We start from the raw sequence: 26,476 nt of genomic DNA, 5'->3' as shown, positions 1-26,476 counted from the left end.
CAAGGGGATTAATTAAAGCAGAACAACAACATTTTCGCACAGGCCCTGAAACGGTTAATCAGTTCTTAGGTGTCCAATTAAACACTTGCTTGTATGTGAAAAAAGTATAACCTGGCCTTTGGAAATGAACATAAGAAATGTCAATTAAAGTCTAAAGAAAAAGTCTTCTTCTGTTAGCAAAGAAATACACGACTACAGCTCATGGATTAAACTTTAGGCCGCAGTCAAACAATGCAAGCATGTATGCAAATTGCCCGATTACATGACCGCAATAGCTATGGGCCCAGCACTGCTTGCAAGGGAAGATGGCATGGACAAAGCTGCAGCACCCAGCAGTGTTGTTGACATAGCGGGTGGCGGGGGAAATTATACATGTCATATGATCATTTGCTGTGTTTACCACTGCACACCTAGTTCATAAAGAAGAGGCAGATTGGCTGCGTTGTAAATATATGACAGTGTTAGGTGCCCATACACCTGCCGATTATCGTACGATAATCACGGGAAATCCCGTGATGTGCCTGTCCAATTTGGGCAGATCTTACGTTTGTTTAACTACCTGCCGGCCGGCCGTTGTGTATACACGGCTGGCCGCCGCACGAGCGGGAAAGACACATCATTTAAAAACCGTCAGCAATGCCTGTCAACATACAAGCAATCCGCCGGCTATAGAGCAGGCGAATCGCTTGTATGGGGTCCCGGTATGTGCGCCCTCCCCCCCCTCCCGCTGTCACGCTGATCTCGGGCTCCGCTGTGCCTGATGCGAGCCTGGGACCAGCATAGTGCCTCTGTAACAGGTGATCAGAGGGAGGTCGGTTCACGATCTCCCTCCGGTCCCCTCTCTGCTGTCAGAATGCGGAAGTGGTGTATATTACATCACTTACGCATTCTCGTGTCACTCTCCAGCTTCAGATGCTGGAGAGAAGCTGATGAAGCAGATCGGTGCTTCATCAGCTTCTCCAGGGGGGTCCTAGGTGACATTAGGGTCCTGGAGACCCCTGATGTCTCCATAAAGAGGACCTGTCTCTTCTTTTGCCATCACATATAGGGGTTTCTCAGCCCCCTGTGATAGCAATAAAGTTAAGTGGGAAAGAAAAATAGGAAAAATAGGAAAAAAATGTAGTTTCCCCCAATTTTTTTTTTTTAGAGTCCCCACCCCTACATACACGGATGTAAACATGCGTCAGGTGCGCATACCTGCGAAAACGACGATTGCGCCCATTACACCGCACATGTTACATATTGCCGCGAATGTCGCAGTGAGAGCAATAATTTTAGGTCTATCAATCACTGATAACACTAAACTGATGAGCGGTAAAAGCTTTTAAAGCGTCACCTACGGCCAATTTTGGGTATGCTAGTTTTTTGCGATTTCGCGAGTGCGCAAAATTTTTTAGCTTGACATGTTTGGCGTCTATTTACCCGACGTGACCCAGTATTTTATATTTTACCAAAAAAGTGGGTAATATTAGTTGTTTTATAACATAATGTAGGGGGGGGCGTGGCTTGCTGGCGCGCTGCATGGACGCTTCTGCCTAGAGCTCCGTGCAGCAACGGGCCTCGAGGCGGCTTAAAGCGACAAACGGGTCTTACCCGCACCCGATGGAACCCTCATCTGCTTCCCCATACCACCGGGGATGAAGCGGTCACAAAAGCGAAGAGGCAAACGGCGGCAGAAGCTGACGGACTTCTTCGGCCCATCCGGGCGGAGACGTGGCCAAGATGGCGCCGGCTCCTTCGCACGAGAAAAGCGGCGGGGCCCTGTTGTTACAGGGCACACGCCCGGCGGGACCTCCACAGGGAAGCAGACGAAATCGGTGTCTTCTTCTGGGTCGTCCCAGCCTAGCACCCCAGCCAACCGGAGCCCAGGTGGGACGAGAAAGCGGATGGCAACCCCTGGAGATGACCAGAGGGAGGTGAGCCTGCTCAACTCATCCCTAGATGACACCAGGGAACCTATAGCACCCATTGAGGCCTTCCCCACATCACACCAGCCCATCTCTGACTCTACACTCAAGGACATGCTGATATCCTTAAGGAGCTCATTGAATACGGATATGCAGGCCTTAAATCACCCAATTTAAATCTGATTGATAACTAAATGTAAAAAAAATTTCAGTAATTTCTCCTGAATATAGTAAAAAATAAAACCCCCAGTGGTGATTAAATACCACCAAAAGAGAGCTCTATCTGTCCCCAAAAAATGGTATAAAATTCATTTCAGTACAGCGTTGCATGACGGAATAAATGTTAGTCAAAGTACTGCAGCGCTGAATACTGAAAAATGGCCTGGCCAGGAAGGGGGTCTAAACACCTGGTCTTCAAGCGGTTAATTACTTTACAACCATCGCAAGACGAAAGTCTTGCGATGGTTGTAAGGTGTATGGCCAGCTTTACTTTGGACAGGAACCATGTATAATCATGCTATGCAGGCAGAACAGGGACTTGTCAGCCTGTGATGTCACAGGCTGACAAAGAGACTACAGGTATGCTGTGTATCGGCATGTCATCCTGTTGTTGCCAGTCCAGAAGAGACAACGCATGCCGAGTTGGCACAGGAAGCATTTCTAGAGGTTAGATACTGGCAGTATAACCAGGCATTAAATAGCTTTTCACAATGACAGTAATAGCAAAGCTTGAAATATGATTTTTAACTGACTAGGGAATGGTTTAAAAGCTTCTTTTTTTTTAATATATAATTTTTAGCTTTACATACCATTTAAAGTTCATCTATAAGCAAAATGTTATATATTTTAGCTACTCAGTCCTTAGCTGAGGTGGCTGTACTCTTTTCTTTTTTCACCTGGTAGTCCTGTGAATAACACCTATCCTGTCTCTTCTTGTCTACGCTCACTCCTCCACTGTATCTATGGAACAAACCATTGTTATCCCCCAGGCTGGACTTCAAACATGTCTGCCTTTAATCATCTCCACTACCTGGGGGCTGGTGGGACTAATAGTTTATAAAAGAAAGACAGGGCTGTTTGGGCTTTCTCTTTAGCTCACAGGAAGAGACAAGGACACTTAATCTCTGGCAAGATAAACAGGTATTTTCTGTATTTATTGAAAATGGTTCTAGCCTGAAAAAAAGAAAATGAATGCAACAAAGACATCTAATGCCTGGAAGCTCCAACATATTAGTTTTGTTCATGGGTATAGTTACAGTTTTAAAAGGAGATTTTGGCTACATCTGATGTGGCTCCCAACAGCCTGGCAGTTACTTGGTACCTGTGATTGAGCACAATCCGATAGATCTGAAGCTAAGCAGATGTTACCTAAAATTCCATTAAATAATTGAACAATATCATCATTAACTATAGTTATTTTTGTATAAAGATTATTCCCACATTTTATATCAAAAAGTGGCTTACATGTCGACAAAGTTTGGAACCTTTAACACATGATATGTAAAGCACTGACATGCTGTCGCAAGGCTGCCTAAACTGAATGCTTATAACACAGTCCCAGAAGATAAAACAGGTCAGGCTTGGGCCCAGTCCTCGTAGCAAAGCTTAAAATGAATTTAGGAACACAGAGAATCATGTCGTAATGGCCTAGTTCATCGTTTAGCATCAGTAAGTAGCTGATCTTCAGATTAAGGCCTCATACACACAGCGTTCAAAACTGTAGCTGGGGATTCCTGCAGCAAGAACCCGTGGTTTCATGCGGCAGGAATCCTAGGGGTGTTTGTTCAGTTGTGGCCGCTGCGTGCGATAAGCAACCTTATCTGTCCGTGGCTGTATGAAAGTTCGTAGAACGGTTACCTGCAGATTGGACAAGATGCTTGTCCCTGGATGCTACCATCTTTGTCTACGCAAACATCTCTTATGATCCGCAGATAAACGCCTCATGGATGATTACAAGCGAGCAGCCTAATTCACTTGAATGGGCACAATGGCCGCATCTGTACAGACACAGCCTGATAACAACTGACAGGCCACCGAGGTATCCACAGGGATCTTGTAAGGTCTTGGTGTTAAAGCCTTCCAAGCAGAAGTTGATGGGCCAGTGCATCCTTGTACAGATGACATGTCTGAGTTTAATGCCACCCCGAGTCTATCTTTAAGGTTTTGCAGTTGGAACTGGGATCTATTAGCCCAAACAATATTTATCAAGTTACGATCACAAGAAGTATCCAATGTGGTCATTGGCCATTGCACCCATAAAGACAACAGGCCATGCATTCCAGTATTGGCTGCTGATCCCAATAAATTAATTGTGAAGTTATTTGTTGCACTCTGGACTAGTGATGTACCATTATGGCACAAGCCTTCTCACATACAGTGGATGCTTTGATGAGACATCTTGTGTGCACCTTGTAATGTCTGTCAAGCCTACATGTTGATTCACTACACAGACCCCCTTTAAAGCAGCACTGCAAGGGTTAAAAAGAGAACTATGGGGTAAGTGTTTTCCCCCATATTTCCCTTTAGCGTCACAGGAGGACATATACTAGCGTCCACCCGTGACCCAAAGCTCAGCATATCGCCAGCTACAGCTCACGGTATACTGAGCTTGAAGCAGCCGTGACGGATCCTGACATTACTGTTGAGATCCACCCAGCTGCGTGAGTGACAGCTGGCTCTGCCTATCTAGAGGCAGAGCCAGCTGTATCCGCCCCTCCCCCGTCCGTTCCTCCAGTCAGCGCTGGAGGATCAGAGCAGGAAGGGAGAATCCCTGCAGGGAGCTGTGACTGGGATTCTGTAGTGCTGACTTCTATTATAATGTATTGCTGGGACTTGTAGTCCCGCCTAGCTGGTGGTATTCTACATTGCTGTATGATGATTATACAGCAATGCAGAATAGCACCAGCTATGTAGGACTACAAGTCCCAGCAATGCAGAATATTTTTAAGTAGGGATACCCCACTGCCAATACTGGGCATTTTCACGAGTACTTATACTCGTGAAAATGCCCCGATACTAAATGCAGATACCGGTGTTCTGTCGAGAACGCAGATGTAGTCGAATTAGCCGACCTCAGCATCTGAGGGAACAGGGATTTATTTACAAAGTATTTCGTTTAAATTAATTGTGACTGTTAATAAATATTCCATCCATCATTTACTGCCACCCATCATTTACTGCCATGGACGGCATATTATTAATGGTCACAATTAACCATTATAAACGAATACTTTGTAAATAATTGCCGGTTTCCTCGTTAATCCCGTCTGTACGTAAGCGCAGATCCTGGGTCAGCGTTCTCGACAGAACACCGCACTAAAATTTTAAACAAGCGGCTGCCCAAGGTCCCGCGCTTGTGGTTGGGGACCTCGGCCGCCTTCCTGTAAACAATGCGGTGCCATGGCAATTGGGGGAGGGGGGCCTTCATGGTTTCTTGCACAGGGGCCCTGAAGGTTCTAGTTGCGCCTCTGCTTTGAACCTAGACAAAAACAAGCACTTAACCCTAAATTTCCTGCTTTAAATTTACAGCATACTGTCAATGGATACAATAAATGAACAGTTACTGGAAAATAATAAAATATTATTAATACTATAACCAAATTTTGGATTGATATGTAGTAGCAATACAAGAAAAACAGAACACGTGTACCAGATAAACGAAACAAAACAAAACAAAAAATTACCTGCTAAAACCTGAGGTAGAGATAAAGCCTCTGTTTCCAGTCCAAGATAAATTGAGCCACTGCACTAGTGTGCATCGTGGCAATAAGTACTCCAGAGAAGCATCATTCAAACTGGCCCAATAAGGCTGTAAACTTAGGTGAGTTATATGATTTTTAACTGACTAGGGAATGGTTTAAAAGCTTCTTTTTTTTTAATATATAATTTTTAGCTTTACATACCATTTAAAGTTCATCTATAAGCAAAATGTTATATATTTTAGCTACTCAGTCCTTAGCTGAGGTGGCTGTACTCTTTTCTTTTTTCACCTGGTAGTCCTGTGAATAACACCTATCCTGTCTCTTCTTGTCTACGCTCACTCCTCCACTGTATCTATGGAACAAACCATTGTTATCCCCCAGGCTGGACTTCAAACATGTCTGCCTTTAATCATCTCCACTACCTGGGGGCTGGTGGGACTAATAGTTTATAAAAGAAAGACAGGGCTGTTTGGGCTTTCTCTTTAGCTCACAGGAAGAGACAAGGACACTTAATCTCTGGCAAGATAAACAGGTATTTTCTGTATTTATTGAAAATGGTTCTAGCCTGAAAAAAAGAAAATGAATGCAACAAAGACATCTAATGCCTGGAAGCTCCAACATATTAGTTTTGTTCATGGGTATAGTTACAGTTTTAAAAGGAGATTTTGGCTACATCTGATGTGGCTCCCAACAGCCTGGCAGTTACTTGGTACCTGTGATTGAGCACAATCCGATAGATCTGAAGCTAAGCAGATGTTACCTAAAATTCCATTAAATAATTGAACAATATCATCATTAACTATAGTTATTTTTGTATAAAGATTATTCCCACATTTTATATCAAAAAGTGGCTTACATGTCGACAAAGTTTGGAACCTTTAACACATGATATGTAAAGCACTGACATGCTGTCGCAAGGCTGCCTAAACTGAATGCTTATAACACAGTCCCAGAAGATAAAACAGGTCAGGCTTGGGCCCAGTCCTCGTAGCAAAGCTTAAAATGAATTTAGGAACACAGAGAATCATGTCGTAATGGCCTAGTTCATCGTTTAGCATCAGTAAGTAGCTGATCTTCAGATTAAGGCCTCATACACACAGCGTTCAAAACTGTAGCTGGGGATTCCTGCAGCAAGAACCCGTGGTTTCATGCGGCAGGAATCCTAGGGGTGTTTGTTCAGTTGTGGCCGCTGCGTGCGATAAGCAACCTTATCTGTCCGTGGCTGTATGAAAGTTCGTAGAACGGTTACCTGCAGATTGGACAAGATGCTTGTCCCTGGATGCTACCATCTTTGTCTACGCAAACATCTCTTATGATCCGCAGATAAACGCCTCATGGATGATTACAAGCGAGCAGCCTAATTCACTTGAATGGGCACAATGGCCGCATCTGTACAGACACAGCCTGATAACAACTGACAGGCCACCGAGGTATCCACAGGGATCTTGTAAGGTCTTGGTGTTAAAGCCTTCCAAGCAGAAGTTGATGGGCCAGTGCATCCTTGTACAGATGACATGTCTGAGTTTAATGCCACCCCGAGTCTATCTTTAAGGTTTTGCAGTTGGAACTGGGATCTATTAGCCCAAACAATATTTATCAAGTTACGATCACAAGAAGTATCCAATGTGGTCATTGGCCATTGCACCCATAAAGACAACAGGCCATGCATTCCAGTATTGGCTGCTGATCCCAATAAATTAATTGTGAAGTTATTTGTTGCACTCTGGACTAGTGATGTACCATTATGGCACAAGCCTTCTCACATACAGTGGATGCTTTGATGAGACATCTTGTGTGCACCTTGTAATGTCTGTCAAGCCTACATGTTGATTCACTACACAGACCCCCTTTAAAGCAGCACTGCAAGGGTTAAAAAGAGAACTATGGGGTAAGTGTTTTCCCCCATATTTCCCTTTAGCGTCACAGGAGGACATATACTAGCGTCCACCCGTGACCCAAAGCTCAGCATATCGCCAGCTACAGCTCACGGTATACTGAGCTTGAAGCAGCCGTGACGGATCCTGACATTACTGTTGAGATCCACCCAGCTGCGTGAGTGACAGCTGGCTCTGCCTATCTAGAGGCAGAGCCAGCTGTATCCGCCCCTCCCCCGTCCGTTCCTCCAGTCAGCGCTGGAGGATCAGAGCAGGAAGGGAGAATCCCTGCAGGGAGCTGTGACTGGGATTCTGTAGTGCTGACTTCTATTATAATGTATTGCTGGGACTTGTAGTCCCGCATAGCTGGTGTTATTCTACATTGCTGTATGATGATTATACAGCAATGCAGAATAGCACCAGCTATGTAGGACTACAAGTCCCAGCAATGCAGAATATTTTTAAGTAGGGATACCCCACTGCCAATACTGGGCATTTTCACGAGTACTTATACTCGTGAAAATGCCCCGATACTAAATGCAGATACCGGTGTTCTGTCGAGAACGCAGATGTAGTCGAATTAGCCGACCTCAGCATCTGAGGGAACAGGGATTTATTTACAAAGTATTTCGTTTAAATTAATTGTGACTGTTAATAAATATTCCATCCATCATTTACTGCCACCCATCATTTACTGCCATGGACGGCATATTATTAATGGTCACAATTAACCATTATAAACGAATACTTTGTAAATAATTGCCGGTTTCCTCGTTAATCCCGTCTGTACGTAAGCGCAGATCCTGGGTCAGCGTTCTCGACAGAACACCGCACTAAAATTTTAAACAAGCGGCTGCCCAAGGTCCCGCGCTTGCTGGGGACCTCGGCAGCCTTCCTGTAAACAATGCGGTGCCATGGCAATTGGGGGAGGGGGGCCTTCATGGTTTCTTGCACAGGGGCCCTGAAGGTTCTAGTTGCGCCTCTGCTTTGAACCTAGACAAAAACAAGCACTTAACCCTAAATTTCCTGCTTTAAATTTACAGCATACTGTCAATGGATACAATAAATGAACAGTTACTGGAAAATAATAAAATATTATTAATACTATAACCAAATTTTGGATTGATATGTAGTAGCAATACAAGAAAAACAGAACACGTGTACCAGATAAACGAAACAAAACAAAACAAAAAATTACCTGCTAAAACCTGAGGTAGAGATAAAGCCTCTGTTTCCAGTCCAAGATAAATTGAGCCACTGCACTAGTGTGCATCGTGGCAATAAGTACTCCAGAGAAGCATCATTCAAACTGGCCCAATAAGGCTGTAAACTTAGGTGAGTGTATTGAAGAGGGTCACAGCAGTGCTGATAAAGAAGTTTGCATGTCTGCGCCAGGCGACACAGGTCTGGAAGTGCTAAGTGGCTAATGATCAGTTGTATTAGCTGCAAGAGAAATATATAAAACACATAAATAAGAAAATAAAAATTAGCTGTAATGCAAATCATATATACACACACAATGGTACACTACAGCAAGAAATTCTGTATCACTGTCAATGTAAAAACCAAGGCCCTGGGTTCATACTTGCGTGATGAGACATTGCACGTGCATTGCGGTAGGCAGACCGTTCATTTGAGGGTAGCACAAAAGAAGCTGAACTGAAAGTAAAACTAGTACTCAAGAATTATAAGATACAATCATAGATGTATGTACTGCTCAGATAGTCACCAATGCTCAGATTGTCCAACTGATATACACTGGCCTGTGTCCGCTCATGCAATAGAATGGAATTTCAAAGTCTCAAAATTACTTCTGTCTACTAATGAGATAATACTGTGTTTATCAGCAGTATTGAGTAAAAAACATACAGCACAGCATACAGGTCAGAGCAGCATGGGAGTATATTAGTTTATGGGTTAGGTAATTGTTAGAATTTAGTGGAGCAAGTGTCATCACTGTTTTTGTTCAGAGGGTTCCTGCTACACCTGTCCAAGCCTCTCCTCCCTCTATTTACATCCTAGTAACTTCAGGAAAAGAAGCGGTGTGCCTCCCAGGCTCTGAAGAGGGAAGGGAGCCCGGGAGATGTGCAGTGCTGCCACTTACTACAGTGACTTCTGTGCTGAAACTCAAGTTGATTTGCAGTAGAGTCAGTGTAAGCAGTGGTGGTGAGCCCATTGGATCTAAGAAATAGAGCCAGAGCCCTGTGGGGAACATGCTTATCAGTGCAGTGGCTGATTCTGAAGAAGGTGAAGAGGAGCTACAGGGGGATGGACTTGAGAAGAAAAATGTTCTCAACCCTCCGATAATAGTAAATCCCTCCATGGCCCTTCAGAGATCACAGCACATGCCTCTCCAGACAGCTCAACCCTGCTCACACCACTTGCCACCTCATCAGCCGCTTACAGCATACCTCTGCCCAGCCACCTCACATTCCCCTCATACTGCACCCCTCCCGACAACCTGCATTCACTCCTCGCTCACAGCACATATATTCTGGCAACATACATTTCTCCTGTCCACAGTGCAATCCTCCTGACAACCTGCATTTACCCCCCTTGCTCACACTGCATCCCTCCTGACAAACTGCAGTCACACCCCTCTCTTACAGTGCATCCCACCTGGCAACCTGCATTCACCCCCTCGCTCACAGTGCATCCCTCCTGACAACCTGCATTCATCCCCTCGCTCACAGTGCATCTCTCCTGGCAACTTGCATTCACCCCGTCGGTCACAGTGCATCCCTCCTGCCAACCTACATTTACCCCCTCGCTTACAGTGCATCCCACCTGGCAACCTGCATTCACCCCCTCGCTCACAGTGCATCCCTCCTGACAACCTGCATTCATCCCCTCGCTCACAGTGCATCTCTCCTGGCAACTTGCATTCACCCCCTCGCTCACAGTGCATCCCCTTAGCAACCTGCATTCACCCCCTCGCTCACAATGACTCTGTCCTGGCAACCTGCATTTATAAATATTGTTCTTTTCTTTCTTAAATTAACAAAAACAAATCTACGAACCACGTTATTCAGGAATGGGCATGCTTATAGCTTGTTTCGACGTCCTCCTGGACACGTTTGGGGTGCCATTAGAAATTGTCACCGCAAGCAGGTTGCACGTTTTGCCGTGTTTCTGTGAACGTGAGCTGTACGCACACAAAAATGCGCGCTTCGATGCGTGTTCACGGAGTGTGAATGGGGCCTAAAAATTGCTTTAAAGAAAACCATGCAGTGGTAATTTTAAATATGCACAAAAATGATAACACACTGTACACTATCCTATAGGGCTGAACTCAGGCAAGGTATATAAAAAGGCACAAATACAGCTATTAAATGTATTTTTTTTTTTAAATGCAAGCAATGTAACTACCTGAATTTAACTCTGTATTGGCCTCTTGCAGTCTATTGTACAGTCTATAGAGCAGGAATTGAGAGAGGTATGGGGAAGCAGCCATATTTCATGCAGCCTATACAGTGGTCTTATTGACATATGCAAAACTGTAGTATTGACTGGATAGCATTATCAGTTTACTGATTGGTTTTACTTGTTGCTAGATTGAGAGCAAATATTGAGTGAAATATTGAGAGAAAAAGTAAAACTCCAATAAAATGACCTAAATTTATTTTTAGCCTACCTTCCCTTTTTGTAAATAAAAAAAAAATATTCATTTTTTAAAATAATAATGTTAATAATAAGATTATAAATGGTCCATTTGTACAGAGCCTGAACCTACAGGCTAATTATCTGTTACATTAGGTTATTTTTGTCTTTAACTGCCTTATGGGTACAGTGCAAATGAATCTCCAGACTGATCAATAGCCACATATTGAACTAGCAAGAAGGAAATACAATTGCACTATGACCACAACTCCCTGTGTATGCTGCCATTATTCTTATCACTGTTCCCTTTACTTGCACATGATCCAGAAATTTAGCTTAAGAACTGATCATCTGGACTCTACAGATGTGGTCAGTGACAACGAAGTGCATACAGCTGAGCGATACACAAATAAGATACATTTTTGTTAATGTTCACGGTGAAATTCCTCTTCATCTTTAGCTTTTTTGCAGAGGCCTGAAGCTTTTGTGCCAAAATTGACTGATATTTGGAACGGTTCATAGGTCCCTCCTCCTTAACTAAAGACCCAGTTCCAGTTGAAAAAAACAGCCCCAAAAGCACCAATGCTGCCACCACCATGCTTCACTGTGGGTATGGTGTTCTTTTGGTGATGCACGTTGTTGTTTTTGCACCAAACATACTTTTGGAAGTATGGCCAAAAAGTTCAATCAAGATCTCATTAGATCATAACACATTTTCCAACATGCTTTTGTCAGACTTGATGTAGTTTTTTGCAAAATGTAGCCGGGATTGGATGTTTTTCTTAGTAGGAAAAGGCTTCCGTCTTGCCACCCTACCCCACAGCCCAGACCTGCAGTATGAAAAATATAAAAAAAGATTGTTGTCACATAGTAGTACACAACCAAACATTTCTGCAGCTCCTTTAACCGCTTGCGTCCGCCCATTTTGAAAAATTGGACAGACGGCAAACTCACATGAGCGGGGTGTCGTAATTAGACGGCTTTTTTCTTTCTGCGCGTGAGCACGGGCAGAAAAAAGCCTATCCGTTCTGCAGAGCCGTTACCGGCTGTTTGACATACCAACGATCGGCGGCTCTATAGCCTACCATTCGCTTGTATGTTGTAGGTGCATGCCCCCACCGCCACCCCCCGAGTGCTGCTGCCGCCGCCGCCCTCCCCCCTCCTGCACCCTCATCTTCAATCCCGGGATCCGTTACCCCATCTGCGGCCCGGGACCGGTTCGGTGTGTCAGGAGGAAGATGGTGTGTCAGAAGGAAGATGGGAGGGAGTTCAGCATCTTCCTCCTTGCTGATCTCGCTCCGTACTGTGAATGCGGAAGTTAGGTGTAATACATCACTTCCGCATTTACCTGTCAGTCCTCTGGCTGCTATAGCCAGAGAGAAGAAGCTGATGAAGCAGATCTGTGCTTCATCAGCTTCTTTGGGGGTCCCCAGGTGACATTAGGGGTCTTAGAGAACCCTAATTTCTCCATAAAGAGGACTTGTCAGTGTGCCTTTGCTATTATATAGGGGGATTGTTATCCCCCTATGTGATAGCAATGACAATAAGTGTAATAAAAATCAAAGTAAAAAAAAAATAAGTCACATATAAAAATGTAAAAAAAAATAAAAATGTTTAAGTCCCCCACCTTCCCGTTTACGCACATATAAACGTAAATATGCGTCATATGCGCCAGTGCGCGAAAACAACAATTGCGCTACAGATGTTACATATCTCCGCGGACGTCACAGTGAGAGCAATCATTTTAAGGCCAGCAAATCTTGGATAACACTAAACTGATGAGCGGTAAAAACTTTGAAAGCATCTTCTATGGCCAATTTTGAGTATTGTAGCTTTTTCAGGTTTAGCGCGTGCGCGTAAATTTAAGGATTTACATGTTTGGTGTCTTTTTACCCGACGTGACCCCACCTTTTATATTTTACCCAAAAAATTGGTAATAAATGTTTTATAATTTAATATAGGGGAAACAGTTTTAGTTTTTTTCAATTTTCGGTAATTGTTCCTTAATATAGTAAAAAATGAAAACCCCCAGTGGTTATTAAAAACCACCAAAAGAAAGCTCTATGTGTCCCCAGAAAATGGTATAAAATTCATTTCAGTACAGCGTTGTATGACGGAATAAATGTCAGTCAAAGTACTGCAGCGCTGAATACTGAAAAATGGCCTGGACAGGAAGGGGGTGTAAACACCCAGGTTAGCAAGTGGTTGAGTAGGCCTCTGGATGTTGCAAGACCAGCATAGAATGTGACCTTTGAGAACTGGGTTCTGCATTGTGGCTATTTCCAAACCTTTGTTTACTGTGTTAGTTTGCGTGAGAGAGCTTCAAGTGGACTTCAAGTGGTTAAAGCTGAACTCTGGGCAATAGCCACAAAGGTTATAAATCCACTCCAAATGTCTTTGCAAACCCAATTACCACCATATCTGTACTGCAGATAACCTGTGCAGAGAGCAGAACTGTGGCAGAAACCCAGAAGGCTCCACCCACTACAGACTGCCTGCAGAAAACTACAGGAGGGGGTAGATACAAGACCAGTCACCCTGCACAAGGAGAGAGAACAGAAGTGACTGGTCTTTATTTCAGGAAGCTCCTGCTTATCCTGGAGTTGAGTTGAGCTTTAGGAAGCTTACCTTGGGGTGAATACTTGAAGAATTTTCACCTTTTTACTAGATAATAATCTTCACATTTTGTAAATAATCTGGAAATCCAACATTGTTATCAATTTCCACGTTCTATGGACTGCTTTGTACAAATCAGTGATACAACATAAAAAAAAAAAAAAATTCAATTTTGATTCCAGGTTGTAATACTATAAATGGAGTTAAAGTTCAAGAAGTTGAACAATTTTGGAAAGCAGTCAGCAGTCCCTCCTCTACATATACAATGTTAGTAAACTTGGTATATTAGTGCTAGCAACTAGTTTCGCTCCACCGGCCATTAAGTCACTACTGTGTTTCGTGGCGAGAGGAATCACAAGAGCTGGCGAGAGGAATCACAAAACGCAGCAGTGGACCAGGGATCTAAAACTTCATTAAGTGTCAGATTTTGAATACTCTTCAGTAGGGATGCACCGATACTAGTATCGGTGCCGAGTATTTGGGCGAGTACTCGCCCAAATGCTTCGATGCCTAGCCCAATACTTCCAGTATCAGGAAGCCGGGCAGCGCGTCATTACACGCTGCCGAGCTTTCTGATTGGCCGAGAAGCAGGCTCCATTCTCCCTCGTCACCTCATGAAAGCCAGAAAGCCTAGTGATGAGAAGTGACGAGAAGCATGGGTCTGTGATGGACTGCAATCTCAATACAAACTAGTAGTCCCATCACTGGAGCCATTTTTAAAAAATTTATTTTATTTTTTATCCGATTAACCGATTAATCGAACTTAATAATCGGCTAACTAATCGATTTTGAAAATAATCGTTAGCTGCAGCTCTAGAGTCATTACAGGCCGCCTGACTTCCTTAATGGGACTTGTGGTATCAGTATTCGGTATCGGCGAGTACCGAAAAGAAAATAATCGATACTCGTACTTGATACCGAAATACTGGTATCGGTGCATCCCTACTCTTCAGGCAGCAATATCTCTTTAATAAAGAAAAGAGATTGACAGTAAATATTTATGGTCTTCTATTTTTTTTTTTGGGGGGGGGGGTCTTTATTTTAGATAGAGAAAGGTATTTGACTGGCTGCACTTTTTCCTTTAATTATTTATTTGTAAAGTGGAACTCCAGGCAAATAACTGAACATGGCACAACATGAAAGCAATTCAAGCCAGGCATTCTTAAATTACTGAAGTAGAGGGAAAAAAAACAGCCTCATAGCCGGGCAACTAACATTTCAAAAAAGATGCTAGCCAATGTAGGTATTTCTAAACAGGAGCCTTTTCCTATAAAAACTCTTGGAGATAAAGCTGTAATGCTTTCAGTCGTATACTGCAGAAAATAGCTGCTAGACACTGCAGTTGCACACACATAAGTTATTTACAATCTAGTGTTGTAATTGCTTTGTGGCCACGTTCCAGAAGACACTGGCAGCAGGACAACTTATGCCAATCAGAAATATTTCTAAAAAGGGCCAGATGTTTTTTTATAGTAACATAACCTGCAGCATTTTCTTTTTAAATGGATAAAAAATAAACAGAATTATTTTTCCATTTTAGAAAAGTCTAAAAGGCACATCTTGCTGCTCAAGAACATTTGTTATAAACAGGACAGTTGGCCTGCATTTCCGCAGAGTACATAAGACAATATGACCATCCGAGCCGAGAGTTATGTATTAATAATTCAGTGACTAAATAATGTACAGATAAAGTGCCCAGTGTCTACTGATAAAACGGAGCCTGGCAACATAATGCTACTTTTGCCATACTTAAAATTACACCGCCAGGTGTAAAAATAACCTGAATAATGTTGTTTTTTTTGGTATATCCAAAGCATTTGCTGAGCAGTTTGGTTCTCAAGAACTACATTCCTCTGTAATAGACTTCTTGCTGAATGATCTCTCCCTTGAGAAACCTCGCTCAGTTGGCCAGCATGGCTCAGATTGGTAAAATGATTTTTTGGATCAGGACAAGTAGATTCTAATGAGGGACAAGTAGATTGGGCCCACGGTTTAGTCCATGGACAAGTTTTTATTTTTTCTTTAAATGTCCACACCTGTGCGCCTACTGTGGATTTTCTGCGCTTTTATAAGGCTACATATGCTAATAAAGGTTGTCCTTAAGGCCTCATTCACACTGCCACCCGTATACGCGCGTACATGCGTATTGTACCATATGCAACCTATGCAAATAAATGGCTCCATACACACATCCGCTTATAGAGCTGTATATTTGTGTGTGAATGAGGCCTTAACATTTGATAAAGTCTGGGCTGTTTGGATCGAAGCCTTTAGTACATTGGAGTCTCTTTAAGATGCTGTGTATTTAACATGCATATACTGTTTTGAGTTGTGCCAATAGGCTACCTTTTGAACTACACCTTCCCCTTGCATTGTTGAGTTTTTGGTTATTTTGTACATGTTTTATGTACCTTATTCTATAAAAATTACGCTGCCAGCACATGGTCACGTATATATACACATTATACCTGCTAAAAGAAGACTCATTTTAACTATAGGTATGGTTGGGCAAAAGCGGTACACGGCTACTGGGATTGACAAAATATTAATACAAACCTGTGTTTCTCTCATTCAGGAAAAATAATGATCACTTTAACAGCGACCTCAACAGCACATATTCATCTGTTTTTTTGACCCTTTGCCACTCCGTTCGGCTACCAGAAGGAATGGAGAGCATGGGACTTTTTCTCCCCAACAAGTTGACAGCATTGGTGCTTGACAACTGCCCACTCAGGCACCCACTTTTGTCACATGGTGGAGAAGAGACAGTCTACTGCCAATTGTAAGCTCAAAATCAAAGCTTGGAGACAACAAAAGGCTATCTCTCAATTCACCCAAACAGTGGTGAAGCTGGTGGGACCGGCAGTAAAGTAGGGTTGAAACAACCAATCAATGTGATCGATGAGAATCGTTGTCAACGATTCTCATTATCGAATTAGTTCATTCGATTAGTTGAATCTGTGGCCACTCTGCTCCCCTGTTCTCCTCTCAGCTGGTGGCAGCTGCAGCGGTCTGTGTCCCTTTCAATCCTCGCTGCTCTCCCCGCCTGTGTCAACACCGGCAGCAGGGACACAGATCACCGCAGCGGGGACACAGATCACCGCAACCGGCCCAAGCTTTAAGGAGAGACAGGCTGTGCCTCTTCATACCCCAGCTCATGCGTGGCTGCCCCGTACCTTCTCTGCATTCCCCGGCTTGTCTGCTGCCACCCCCTGTGCCTCCTCTGTATTCCCCGGCTTGTCTGCTGCCACCCTGTGTGCCTCCTTTGTATTCCTCAGCTCGTCCACTGCCACCCCTGTGCCTCCTTTGCATTCCCCGGCTCGTTCCCGGCTGCCCCCCTGCCCTATGTTGTTTCAGGACAGTAGTAACCATATACTTATGCTGAAAGAGAAGAGCGCTGAAGAACAGTCATTGTGCTGTACTGATAAGCAGATAGAAGAGCCTGCATATGTAATCAGCCAATATGATTTATCTAATTTACATATATATTGATAGCAGATACAAAGAAATAACCTTTATAAAACATTATAGGCCTTTACATTTTTTTAGGACATACATGTACAAAATTGGTTCATAAAATTAATCTTAACTGTGCTAATGCTAAAATGTTCCTGTAAAATGCAACCACTGCTCGGTCTCTGATGAAATCAGATGACAAAAATGTATTGGTTAACACTTCTGTGTTACTGAGAATGATATATCCTTACCTCGTAAGGCAGCTTGTCAAAGTAGCCATTATTTGTCCATTCCCTGAGGCTGGAGCTACTAAATTGATTACTAAGGCAGTCTATTCCACAGCCGTCTTTACCCTCATATTCATCGTCATCCAAATCGTTCATGTCAAGTTTGCCTGTCTTTAAGGAAAGCATAGGTTTCTCTTTCACTCCGTGTAACTCCACAGCATCCAGTTCTGTGTAATAACCCAAAAGTGTACTGTTGGTTTCCAGACGTAGGAGGTTTGTTGGAAAATCTATTTCCTTTATACATGGGGCGAACTGGCGAGCTTGAGGAGAAGTCGGACACGTAGGTTCTCCAGACCAGATAGTTTCCCATCTAGACATGGCACAGACATAATCAGTACTCCAATCAGAGAATTACACTCATTATTGCTCTGCATCCATTTGTTTTCAGAAGTCTAAAATCAAATGTTTAACCCAAGAAGGAAACCAGTAATAAAAAATCACAGAGAGAGTTTCTGATACTAAATAAAAGTATAATACATTCTGAATGTGTCTTGGTAAAAAAACTCTGACAATTTAAAGGTACGGTTTAAAGCTGAACTCCAGTCACAAACACCTGTATTTGAAATATATTCCTCAGTAGCCACAGAGGATATAAATCCACTTTGTATGCATCAAACACTATAGCAAAAACCCAGTAATTACCATATAAATGTAGCGGTAACGTTATCACCGTGCTTAACATAAGCACAGAGTGCACAAGGTGCAGGGCTGTGGGAGGAACTCAGTAGGCTCTCCCACTACAGGAGGGGGCAGATACAAAACCAGTCACCCTGTACAATAAGAGAGAGCAGCAGCAACTGGTCTTTATTACAGGAAGCTCCTGCACACTGGCTTACTGCATAGATCTTGAGAAAAATACACAAAGCACACCAAGATAAAAATAGGAAACACATGACTCTTGTATTTAGACAATATTTGCTTATCCTGGAGTTCAGCTTTAAAAGAGAACTATGGGACAACCTTTTTGGCCGTAGTTCTCTTTAGGGTCACAGGAGAATATTTACTAATGTGCTCCTGTGACCCAAAACTCAGCATATAGCGGGCTATTGCCTACTATTTGATGACAGTGCAGAGCTGCCCTGCAGCCAAATAAGATCCCAATTATATTGTTGTGATCCACCCCAACTACCTGATTGACAGCTGGCCTTGCCTCTCTAGGGGCAGAGCCAGCTGTGCCCGCTTCTTCCATGTCCATTCCTCCAGTCAGTGCTGGAGGATCGGAGAGGGGAATCCCTGCGGGGAGCCGTGACTGACAGTCACCTCTCTCTGCAGGGAGAAGATTGACCAATCGCGGTATGGTATTGCTCAGTTCCCTAAAAATAGAGCCGACGTGTGATGTGACATCATAATCTTTGCAATTAATTCATGTTTAAAGAAAAAAATTATTATATTGAAAAAATTAAAGCGGCCACTTGCGGTCTCTTACTAGCTGATTCAGGCTTCAGTATGTTTTTGGTGCATGTTTGTTCTGGGTCAGCGACTGACAAAGTAATCAAGCTGCAGAATCAGTGTAATTTCCAGGGAGCTAGTCATTTCAGGAGGTGTCATCAGCAATGGCAGTTTCCACACTTCCTTCGTTCAGGCTTCCTTTGAAGAGGCTTACCAAATATCACAGGAAGACATCATGTGATACGCAGCCTCTGACTCATTCATTTGCACAGAGATTCAAAAGTCTGTATCTGAAAGTTTACCTACCACTCTGAGACTGATTGCTAAAGAGCACTGTAAAAAAAAAAAAAAAAAAAAGAAGAAGAAAAAGCAAACTGTAGTTTAGAAAATCACTTGAAAAATGGTGACGCTATATAAGCTGCATAAACATAACTTCAACATTATTGTAAACCTCTGCAATGGTCGAGCATGATGCCAAAACAGACTGAAAAAGACGGACTTTGCACAAGACATTGAGCAGCATGTTTCAGAAGTTTACATTTATGAATGAAGATACACATACAGTATGTAGCTTATGGTACATACTGCTTAGCATTAAAAAGGAGAATTATAGGGCGAGTGAAAAACAAAACAAACACTCATCCCCATAATTCAAGCCGAACTGTAACAAAAAAAAAAAAAGCTGTCAAAGGTCGGCTCTATTGATTGAGAAGTCAGCAAACACATACCGCCGATCACTGACTTCCTGATCATCTCCATGCAGAGATCGGAGACCGCCAGTCACCTCTCCGCGCAGGATTCCCCCCTCTGCGTTCCTCCAGCGCTGACTGGAGGAACAGACGAGGGAGGGGGCAGGCACAGCTGGCTCTGTCTCTAGAGAGTCAGAACCAGCTGTCAGTCAGCCAGCGGGGTGGATCACAACAGTATTGTCTGGATCCATCCCGACTGTATAGCGGACCTGCGCTCTCAGTATATAGCCCGCTATATGCTGAGTTTTGGGTCACCGGAGGACACAGTATATATCCTCCCATGACCCTGAAGGGAACTATGGGCAAAAAAGGTACCCCATAGTTCTCCTCTAACTTGTATTTTATTCATGTATTTCATGTCTGGAGGTTTAGCTTAAAAAAGAACTATGGGGTAAGTGTTTTTCCCCATAGTTCTCTTTAGGGTCACAGGAGGACATATACTAACCTCCTCCCGTGAAGCTCAGTACATAGCACGTTATTGCCCACGATATACTGAGAGTGCCGCAGCCGGGACGGATCCTGACAATACTTTCTGGATCCACCCAGCTGCGTGAGTGACAGCTGGCTCTGCCTATCTAGCTGTGCCCGCCTGTTCCTCGACTCCGTGCTGGAGGATCGGGGAGGGGGGGGAATCCTTGCGGGGAGCGGTGACCGGCAGTCACTGCTCTCTGCAGGGAGATGATCGGGAAGTGAGCGAGCAATGGTATGTGTTCGCTCACTTCCCAATCAATACAGCCGACCTGTGACAGTTTCTTTGTCACAGGTCGGCTCTAACTATGAGGGTGAGTGGAAATCACCTCATAGTTCTCCTTTAAAAGGAGAACTATGGGGTCAGTGCTTTTCCCCATATTTCTCCCCAGGGTCACGGGAGGACACATACTAGCATCCTCCCGTGATCCAAAGCTCAGTATACCGCGAGCTACAGCTATAATGAGACCACCGCATTCGATCTATTGAGCCGACGTGTGACAGTTTCATTGTCACACGTCGGCTCGAACTACGAGGCTGAGTGATTTTCACTCGCCTCATAGTTCTCCTTTAAGGTTAACCTGTGGTCAAGCTATGGACACTGAAGTATTTCCATATTCTTAACAAGTATTAAATTAGCCTTAACACAATCCCTCAGTGACCTCTGTAGCTGAAAGCACTGTAGAGCAATCCATCCTCAAAGATTACAGTAGAAGCACTGAACTTGTTTTTCTCTTAAGCAGTTCAGCTAACTCTTCTTCCTCCAACAATACCCCCCGCCCCCCTTTCACCCAAGCACCTACACAACATGGGTGCACAAACAGCAACTTTGACTTTGCCAGTATTTTAATAAAAATTAGCCTGCAATTTTGCCATGTAGCACTGCTAGGAGAAATTTACTTTTTTCTAAAAAATAGTTTCCTGTTGCTGTGTGTTATTACTTACAACAAAAACCATATCACACCCCATCTGTTTCTCCACTCCGTGCTGGAGGACCAGAGCGGGGAGGGGGGGAATCCTTGCGGGGAGCGTGACTGGCAGTCACTGCTCTCTGCGAGTGGGGAGTGTGACTTGGCTTTGTTTATTAACACAGCCATGCAATTGTCGTGCCAGCACTGACATTGTGATCACATGACTTTTTGTATAAACAAAAGGTTAGAGGTTAAAGGAGAACTATGGGGTCAGGGCTTTTCCCCATAGTTCTCCTTAGGGTAACGGGAGGACACAAACTAGCGTCCTCCCATTACCCTAGGCTCAGTATACCGCGAGCTACAGCTTGCGGTATAGTGAGACGCCGCAGCTGGAGCGGATCCCGACAATTATGTCTGGATCCGCCCAGCTGCGTGAGTGACAGCTGGCTCTGCCTATCTAGAGGCAGAGCCAGCTGTACCCGCCCCCTCCCCCGTCCGATCAGCCAGTCAGCGCTGGCGGATCGGAGTGGGGAGGGGGGGAATCCAGCCCCTCCCCTGTCACGGCAGAGAGCCGTGACAGGATCGAGAGGTGAGCGAACGCCGGTATGTGTTCGCTCACCTCCCGATCTACTGAGCCGACCTGTGACAGTCTCATTGTCACAGGTCGGCTAGAACTATGAGGTGAGTGAAAAGCACTCACCTCATAGTTCTCCTTTAAAGTGACACTAGACTCAGGAGTTAAATCTTAAAAATACATTCAAGTACCTTAACTATTAACAATACTGTAACTTATTTGTGTATCACTCTGCTGTAGATCCTCAAATCATCTCTGAATTGGTGCTGGCACTGTCCTTCCTTCTAGAGGGTGGCTACTTTTGTTCCCCATGGTCTCTGTGTGTGTTGTAAAGTAGTCACCACTCCAAGCTTGCTCCTGTGATGGACTACAATCTCAATACAAATTAGTAAACTAAACGTGACATTGTAGTTCATCCCTGATCGGTAACTACTTTACAACACGCACAGGAACCATGGGAAACAAAATTAGCCACCTTCCTGATAGAAGGACAGTGTCAGCACAAATTCAGAGATGATTTGAGGATCTACAGCCGAGTGATACACAAACACGATACATTTTTGTTAATAATTAGGGTACTTGAATGCATTTTTAAGATGTTACTGCTGAGTTTAGTGTCGCTTTAAAGGTCCATCTGTGTACATTAGTATATAAGATCATGCTTCCAGCTTAGCACCAGGCCCAATAAGAATCATTACAGGGGTGAGCAAATAAGTGCAGAATTCAGGATCCTTCAATACAGTCTAGAAGCCAGGAGACATGGGCTAGAACAGTGCTTCTTAAAGTGTGGGTCGCGACCTCATATGGGGTCCCTCAAGTGAACAGGGGGGGGTCGCGATCCGAGTCCCCGGCCAAGACCGCCATAAGGGGGGTATGGCCGTTACTTGTGTGAGGGGCCCAGGCAGCCGAGGAGGTCTGGGCTCCAAGCTAGATTGTTTTATTTCAGTTTAATGTATAATTTGCAGTGTAGTGTAGTTTTTAAGGTCATGGCCCCCCCTGTGCACTTGGTACCTTCCGGAGAAGAGGAGAGAGACACTGACTGGTGCTGGGAGGGGAGGGGAGAGAGACACTGACCGACCCTGGGGGGGGTGGGGGGAGAAGAGGAGAGACACACTGACTGATGCGGGGGGGGAGACACCGACTTACACTAGGGGAGGGGGGAGACACCGACCGACGTTGGGGTCTCTTAAAAATTTCCTCTGCCAAAAAGGGGTCACGAGTGGAGAATGTTTAAGGCGGCCTGGGCTAGAACACTGACTAAGTGAAAATGACCACTGTTCATTTTTAGGCACTTTGGAGACATGACTCCTGGAATTTGGAAAAAACCCTGCTCTAAATAGCTAGTGAATACAAAAGAACAATTTGTTGAAAGCCTTATAATGACAGTATAACAAGACCCACATACGTTAAACATATGCCCAAATAGAAAAAAATGTGAACATATAATAGGCAAAATGCTGCAACACTGATTTGATCCATCTCAAAGCACCCCCCCCAAAGGCCACGCTGGTTGGCATCAGCATAAAAGGATATCATTATACGTATCAGTTGCTAATGTAGTTTGGCTGAAAGTAGTGGTGCAAGTTGGTTAAAATTCATAGGTGGCAGGAAACATAACCACACATATCAATTATTTGTTAATAGGTCAATCTCAATTAGTACCAATAACTGCACTGAACTGTACAGTGACATACAGTGTATGTAACATTTGGGATGGAGCAAACTGTTACGTGGAAAGAAAAATGTTGACTGCATCTATTGCAGGGAGGTGTACAGTCTTATTGCCAATCATAATGACATTGTAAGGGTCGGTGGTGTTCTTTAATCCATATGAAGCCACAGAACTTGTAGAGAACTATTGCAATTATTTTCAATACTGCTATTATCAGGGTTGGGCAGCTAGGTAGTCAATTCTTCTCATATTACAACTGTAGTCACTCAAGCCTCTTATGAAGGGGGTACACCCCAGAAACGTGTTAGCCTGGCCATCATTACCAGTAGGTCCGGTCTGTGGATTGGATTATCACTCATGTATGGATTTTCCTACAGGCAAGAATTGAATTGCTGGATCTCCTTGTATTACATGCATCTAAGCATTTTATGATTTTGAGTATTTTTATTCTGTTTTCAAAATAAATCAGTTGTACGTACTTCACGAGGTGAGGACGCCGTCCCTTGTGTTTGTTTTACAATTCGAGACACATTTCAATGCTTCTCTACTTCTAAAAGGGGCAACACATATTTGCTGGCTTGTTCAAAGTGTCTGCCTAATGCTGAATTCAATGTTAAAATATACAGTGGTACTTCGGTTCACGAACGCTTCTGTTCGCGAACAGAAAGTTCGGCAAAATTTTGCTTCTGTTCGCAAACTCCACATCGGGTGACGAACACAACCGCAGCCATCTTCCCTGCTCTGACACATGGTCGTGGCTTCCTCTAGTCGAGATCACGGTCTGATTTGGATCACGACCAATTCGGTTCGCGACCAGAATCGTGGAACTAATTAAATTCATGAACCGAGGGACCACTGTACAACGGGGTTCATTTATACAAGTTCCACCCTGCCTATAGTAGAGCGGATGCCATTCGTATAACACTAGTAATGGCGCTGATGAGTATAGGAGATTTGCATACTCGCCAGTGTCACCTAGGGGCCACTGCCACTAGCATCACCTAACGGCCGCTGTCCAAGTATACGCAGGGGAGAACTTTTATAAATTAACCCCAAAGTGTACATGAGATACAAAGTCAAGATTTCTATACAGGTTATAGTGAAGGAGTAAAACACATATAATAATATACATTTTAAGATACTGCAGGTCTTGATTACCTGATTTCTGTAGGCGTAGTCTGAGAATAAGGGTTTGCAGAACAAGCAAGTATTTTTACCACTGACCCCGGATGATACGTTTCTAAAATGTGAACTGCTGTAGGATAGACAGGCTCCTCAAATGCAAGCTCTACATAATCCTGACTGACGAAGCTTGGTGATGTCCTCTTGAAAGGAGTTGTGGAGTTAGCACACTGATTCCACCATTTTCCATACATACGAAACACAGCAGTCTGGGTAAAATCTCCTGAACTTGGATAAACATTAGGAGCGCCTGCTAAATTCCACATGGTATACGACATGCTGTTTTCACTTCCATAGTGAGAGCTGAAATCCAGGACTTCTTTGGCATACTGCACAGCTTCAACACACATTGGCAAAGCACGGCTGTTTGTTTCAATGGCTCTACGGCTGTTAATCATATCTCCCCTACTAGCTAGCCGGGCCCGGCGTCTGAGGCAAATGTAGTAAAACATGCTCAGAACTGTTAGCATGGGAAACCAAGAAGACATGTAGCTGAAAGAGACTTGAAAAACAAATGGCGTGGTCTAACTTGGGTGCGGTAGTAACTGAGAAGTGACCTGGTAAACACATCCCTAAAATCAAAACAGAAAACAATTAAGAAATGCACTGAACACAGACAAAACAAATAAATGTATAAAGATTGGTCTACTTAAAGTGGACCTTTACCCCCTTTGACTAAAAATCCCATCAGCATTCAGCTCTGCGTGCTGATATGAAATCATCTTACATTCATGAGCTAAACAAACATATTTTAATTTCACTTACAATTTATGTTTTTCCACTTCCTGGTCCACTTTGGCACAAATGAAGTCATTGTGCCCAAGCATTGCATCCTATGAAGGTTACATCAGCAGAGCATTGCTGGGAAATCTCATGAGATCTCAGGGAAAGGCATTTTTCTTCCCTGAGATGATGTGCATGATCACATGTCCTAGTCACATGTGCCAGAGTCCCAGGAAGTAAAAGGAGATCTAGTAATCTGCCCTAAGTTAAAATGGCCACTGCCGAAGACTGGGGAAGAAAAGGAAAAATATAGGTATACAAAGAATACAAAGCCTGTAAAGAAGTATGTGTTTGTAGATTGTCATTATTAAACACTTCTAAAAATGCCCTTGTTGTAATTTTAAAGATATGCGTAAAGGTTCCTCTTTAAGCGCCATTAGATGATTGTCAGATGTTCAAGCAAGATCTAAACATTTCAAGAGGCCTTTTTGGCAGATGTAGGTATAAGCATGAATTATCCAAGTTTACGCCTATGGAGGAGAGTGAAATAAGGAGGGGCATATCCGCAGGGGAACAAAAGCAATGACATACAAACAATATTATGGGACACAGGGATAGTATGAATAATATGTCATATCTCTGGGGTGCACAGGACAAAATATGCAAGAACACCACAGCAAAGGTGTTTATATTTAGTTAAGAAATGTTCCATCAAAACACACACAAAAAAAAAGGCTAATAAGAACAAAGTAGGTCATTTAAACATAATTACGCAATATTAAATATTTTTTATATGGAAATAATAGCTTTGCATGCTTGATTTTTTAAAGACTGGATATAAAAATAACATCATAGTAAGTATATCTTCAGAACTGTGATGCAGTCTTCCAGGAGAGACCTATGGTTAATTTTTTTGAAAAGAGGTATGACGTGTCAGAGTACTTGACCAGGGCCGTCAGCAGGCCAGGTGTCACCCTGTGCGGCCGCCTCCGTAATGACGTCACATGCACTTTATTATGCACGAGTGTGATGACGTCACGTGTACTTCACTGCCGGCATCCATCTTGGTGATGGACACCGACAAAGAGAGGAGGGGACATTCATCTAGTGGGATAAGGTATGCCACCAGGTCTCCTCATCTCTCGTGCAGTGCCAGTCATTTTGGTGTAACACGGTGCAGGTCGCACCCCCTTGTGACGCCACTGTACAGAACAAACACATGCACAATAGCCGGGAATGTTCGAGCCATAACAATACATGCAAACACAGAAAAAGAAAGAAAAACTATTTCAAACAGTTACCAGAACAGGCAGCTTTCAGGCATTGGTACAGCATAGTGAAGGTGTAGCTAGACACCACAGGAGTGC

General features: G+C 43.6%; 1 protein-coding gene across 1 annotated transcript in view; it reads right to left on the bottom strand.

Annotated features, from left to right (window-relative positions):
* Window positions 1-26,476, bottom strand: part of FBXL4 (F-box and leucine rich repeat protein 4) — a 64,839-nt gene that overhangs the window by 28,900 nt on the left and 9,463 nt on the right. The window contains exons 2-4 of the mRNA XM_018567568.1: window positions 24,363-24,958; window positions 17,406-17,751; window positions 8,681-8,925 (exon numbers count right to left, since the gene is read on the bottom strand). Coding sequence (XP_018423070.1) covers window positions 8,681-8,925; window positions 17,406-17,751; window positions 24,363-24,874 — 1,103 coding nt within the window. The 5' untranslated portion in view covers window positions 24,875-24,958. The remainder of the gene's footprint in view (window positions 1-8,680; window positions 8,926-17,405; window positions 17,752-24,362; window positions 24,959-26,476) is intronic.

The sequence above is a fragment of the Nanorana parkeri genome, unplaced genomic scaffold (assembly GCF_000935625.1).
Source record: "Nanorana parkeri isolate BGI_ZX_2015 unplaced genomic scaffold, ASM93562v1 scaffold1065, whole genome shotgun sequence".
NCBI classification, from domain to species: Eukaryota; Metazoa; Chordata; class Amphibia; order Anura; family Dicroglossidae; genus Nanorana; species Nanorana parkeri.
The sequence above is the reverse complement of the archived record's forward strand: the minus strand, read 5'-3'. Positions and strand labels throughout refer to the sequence as shown.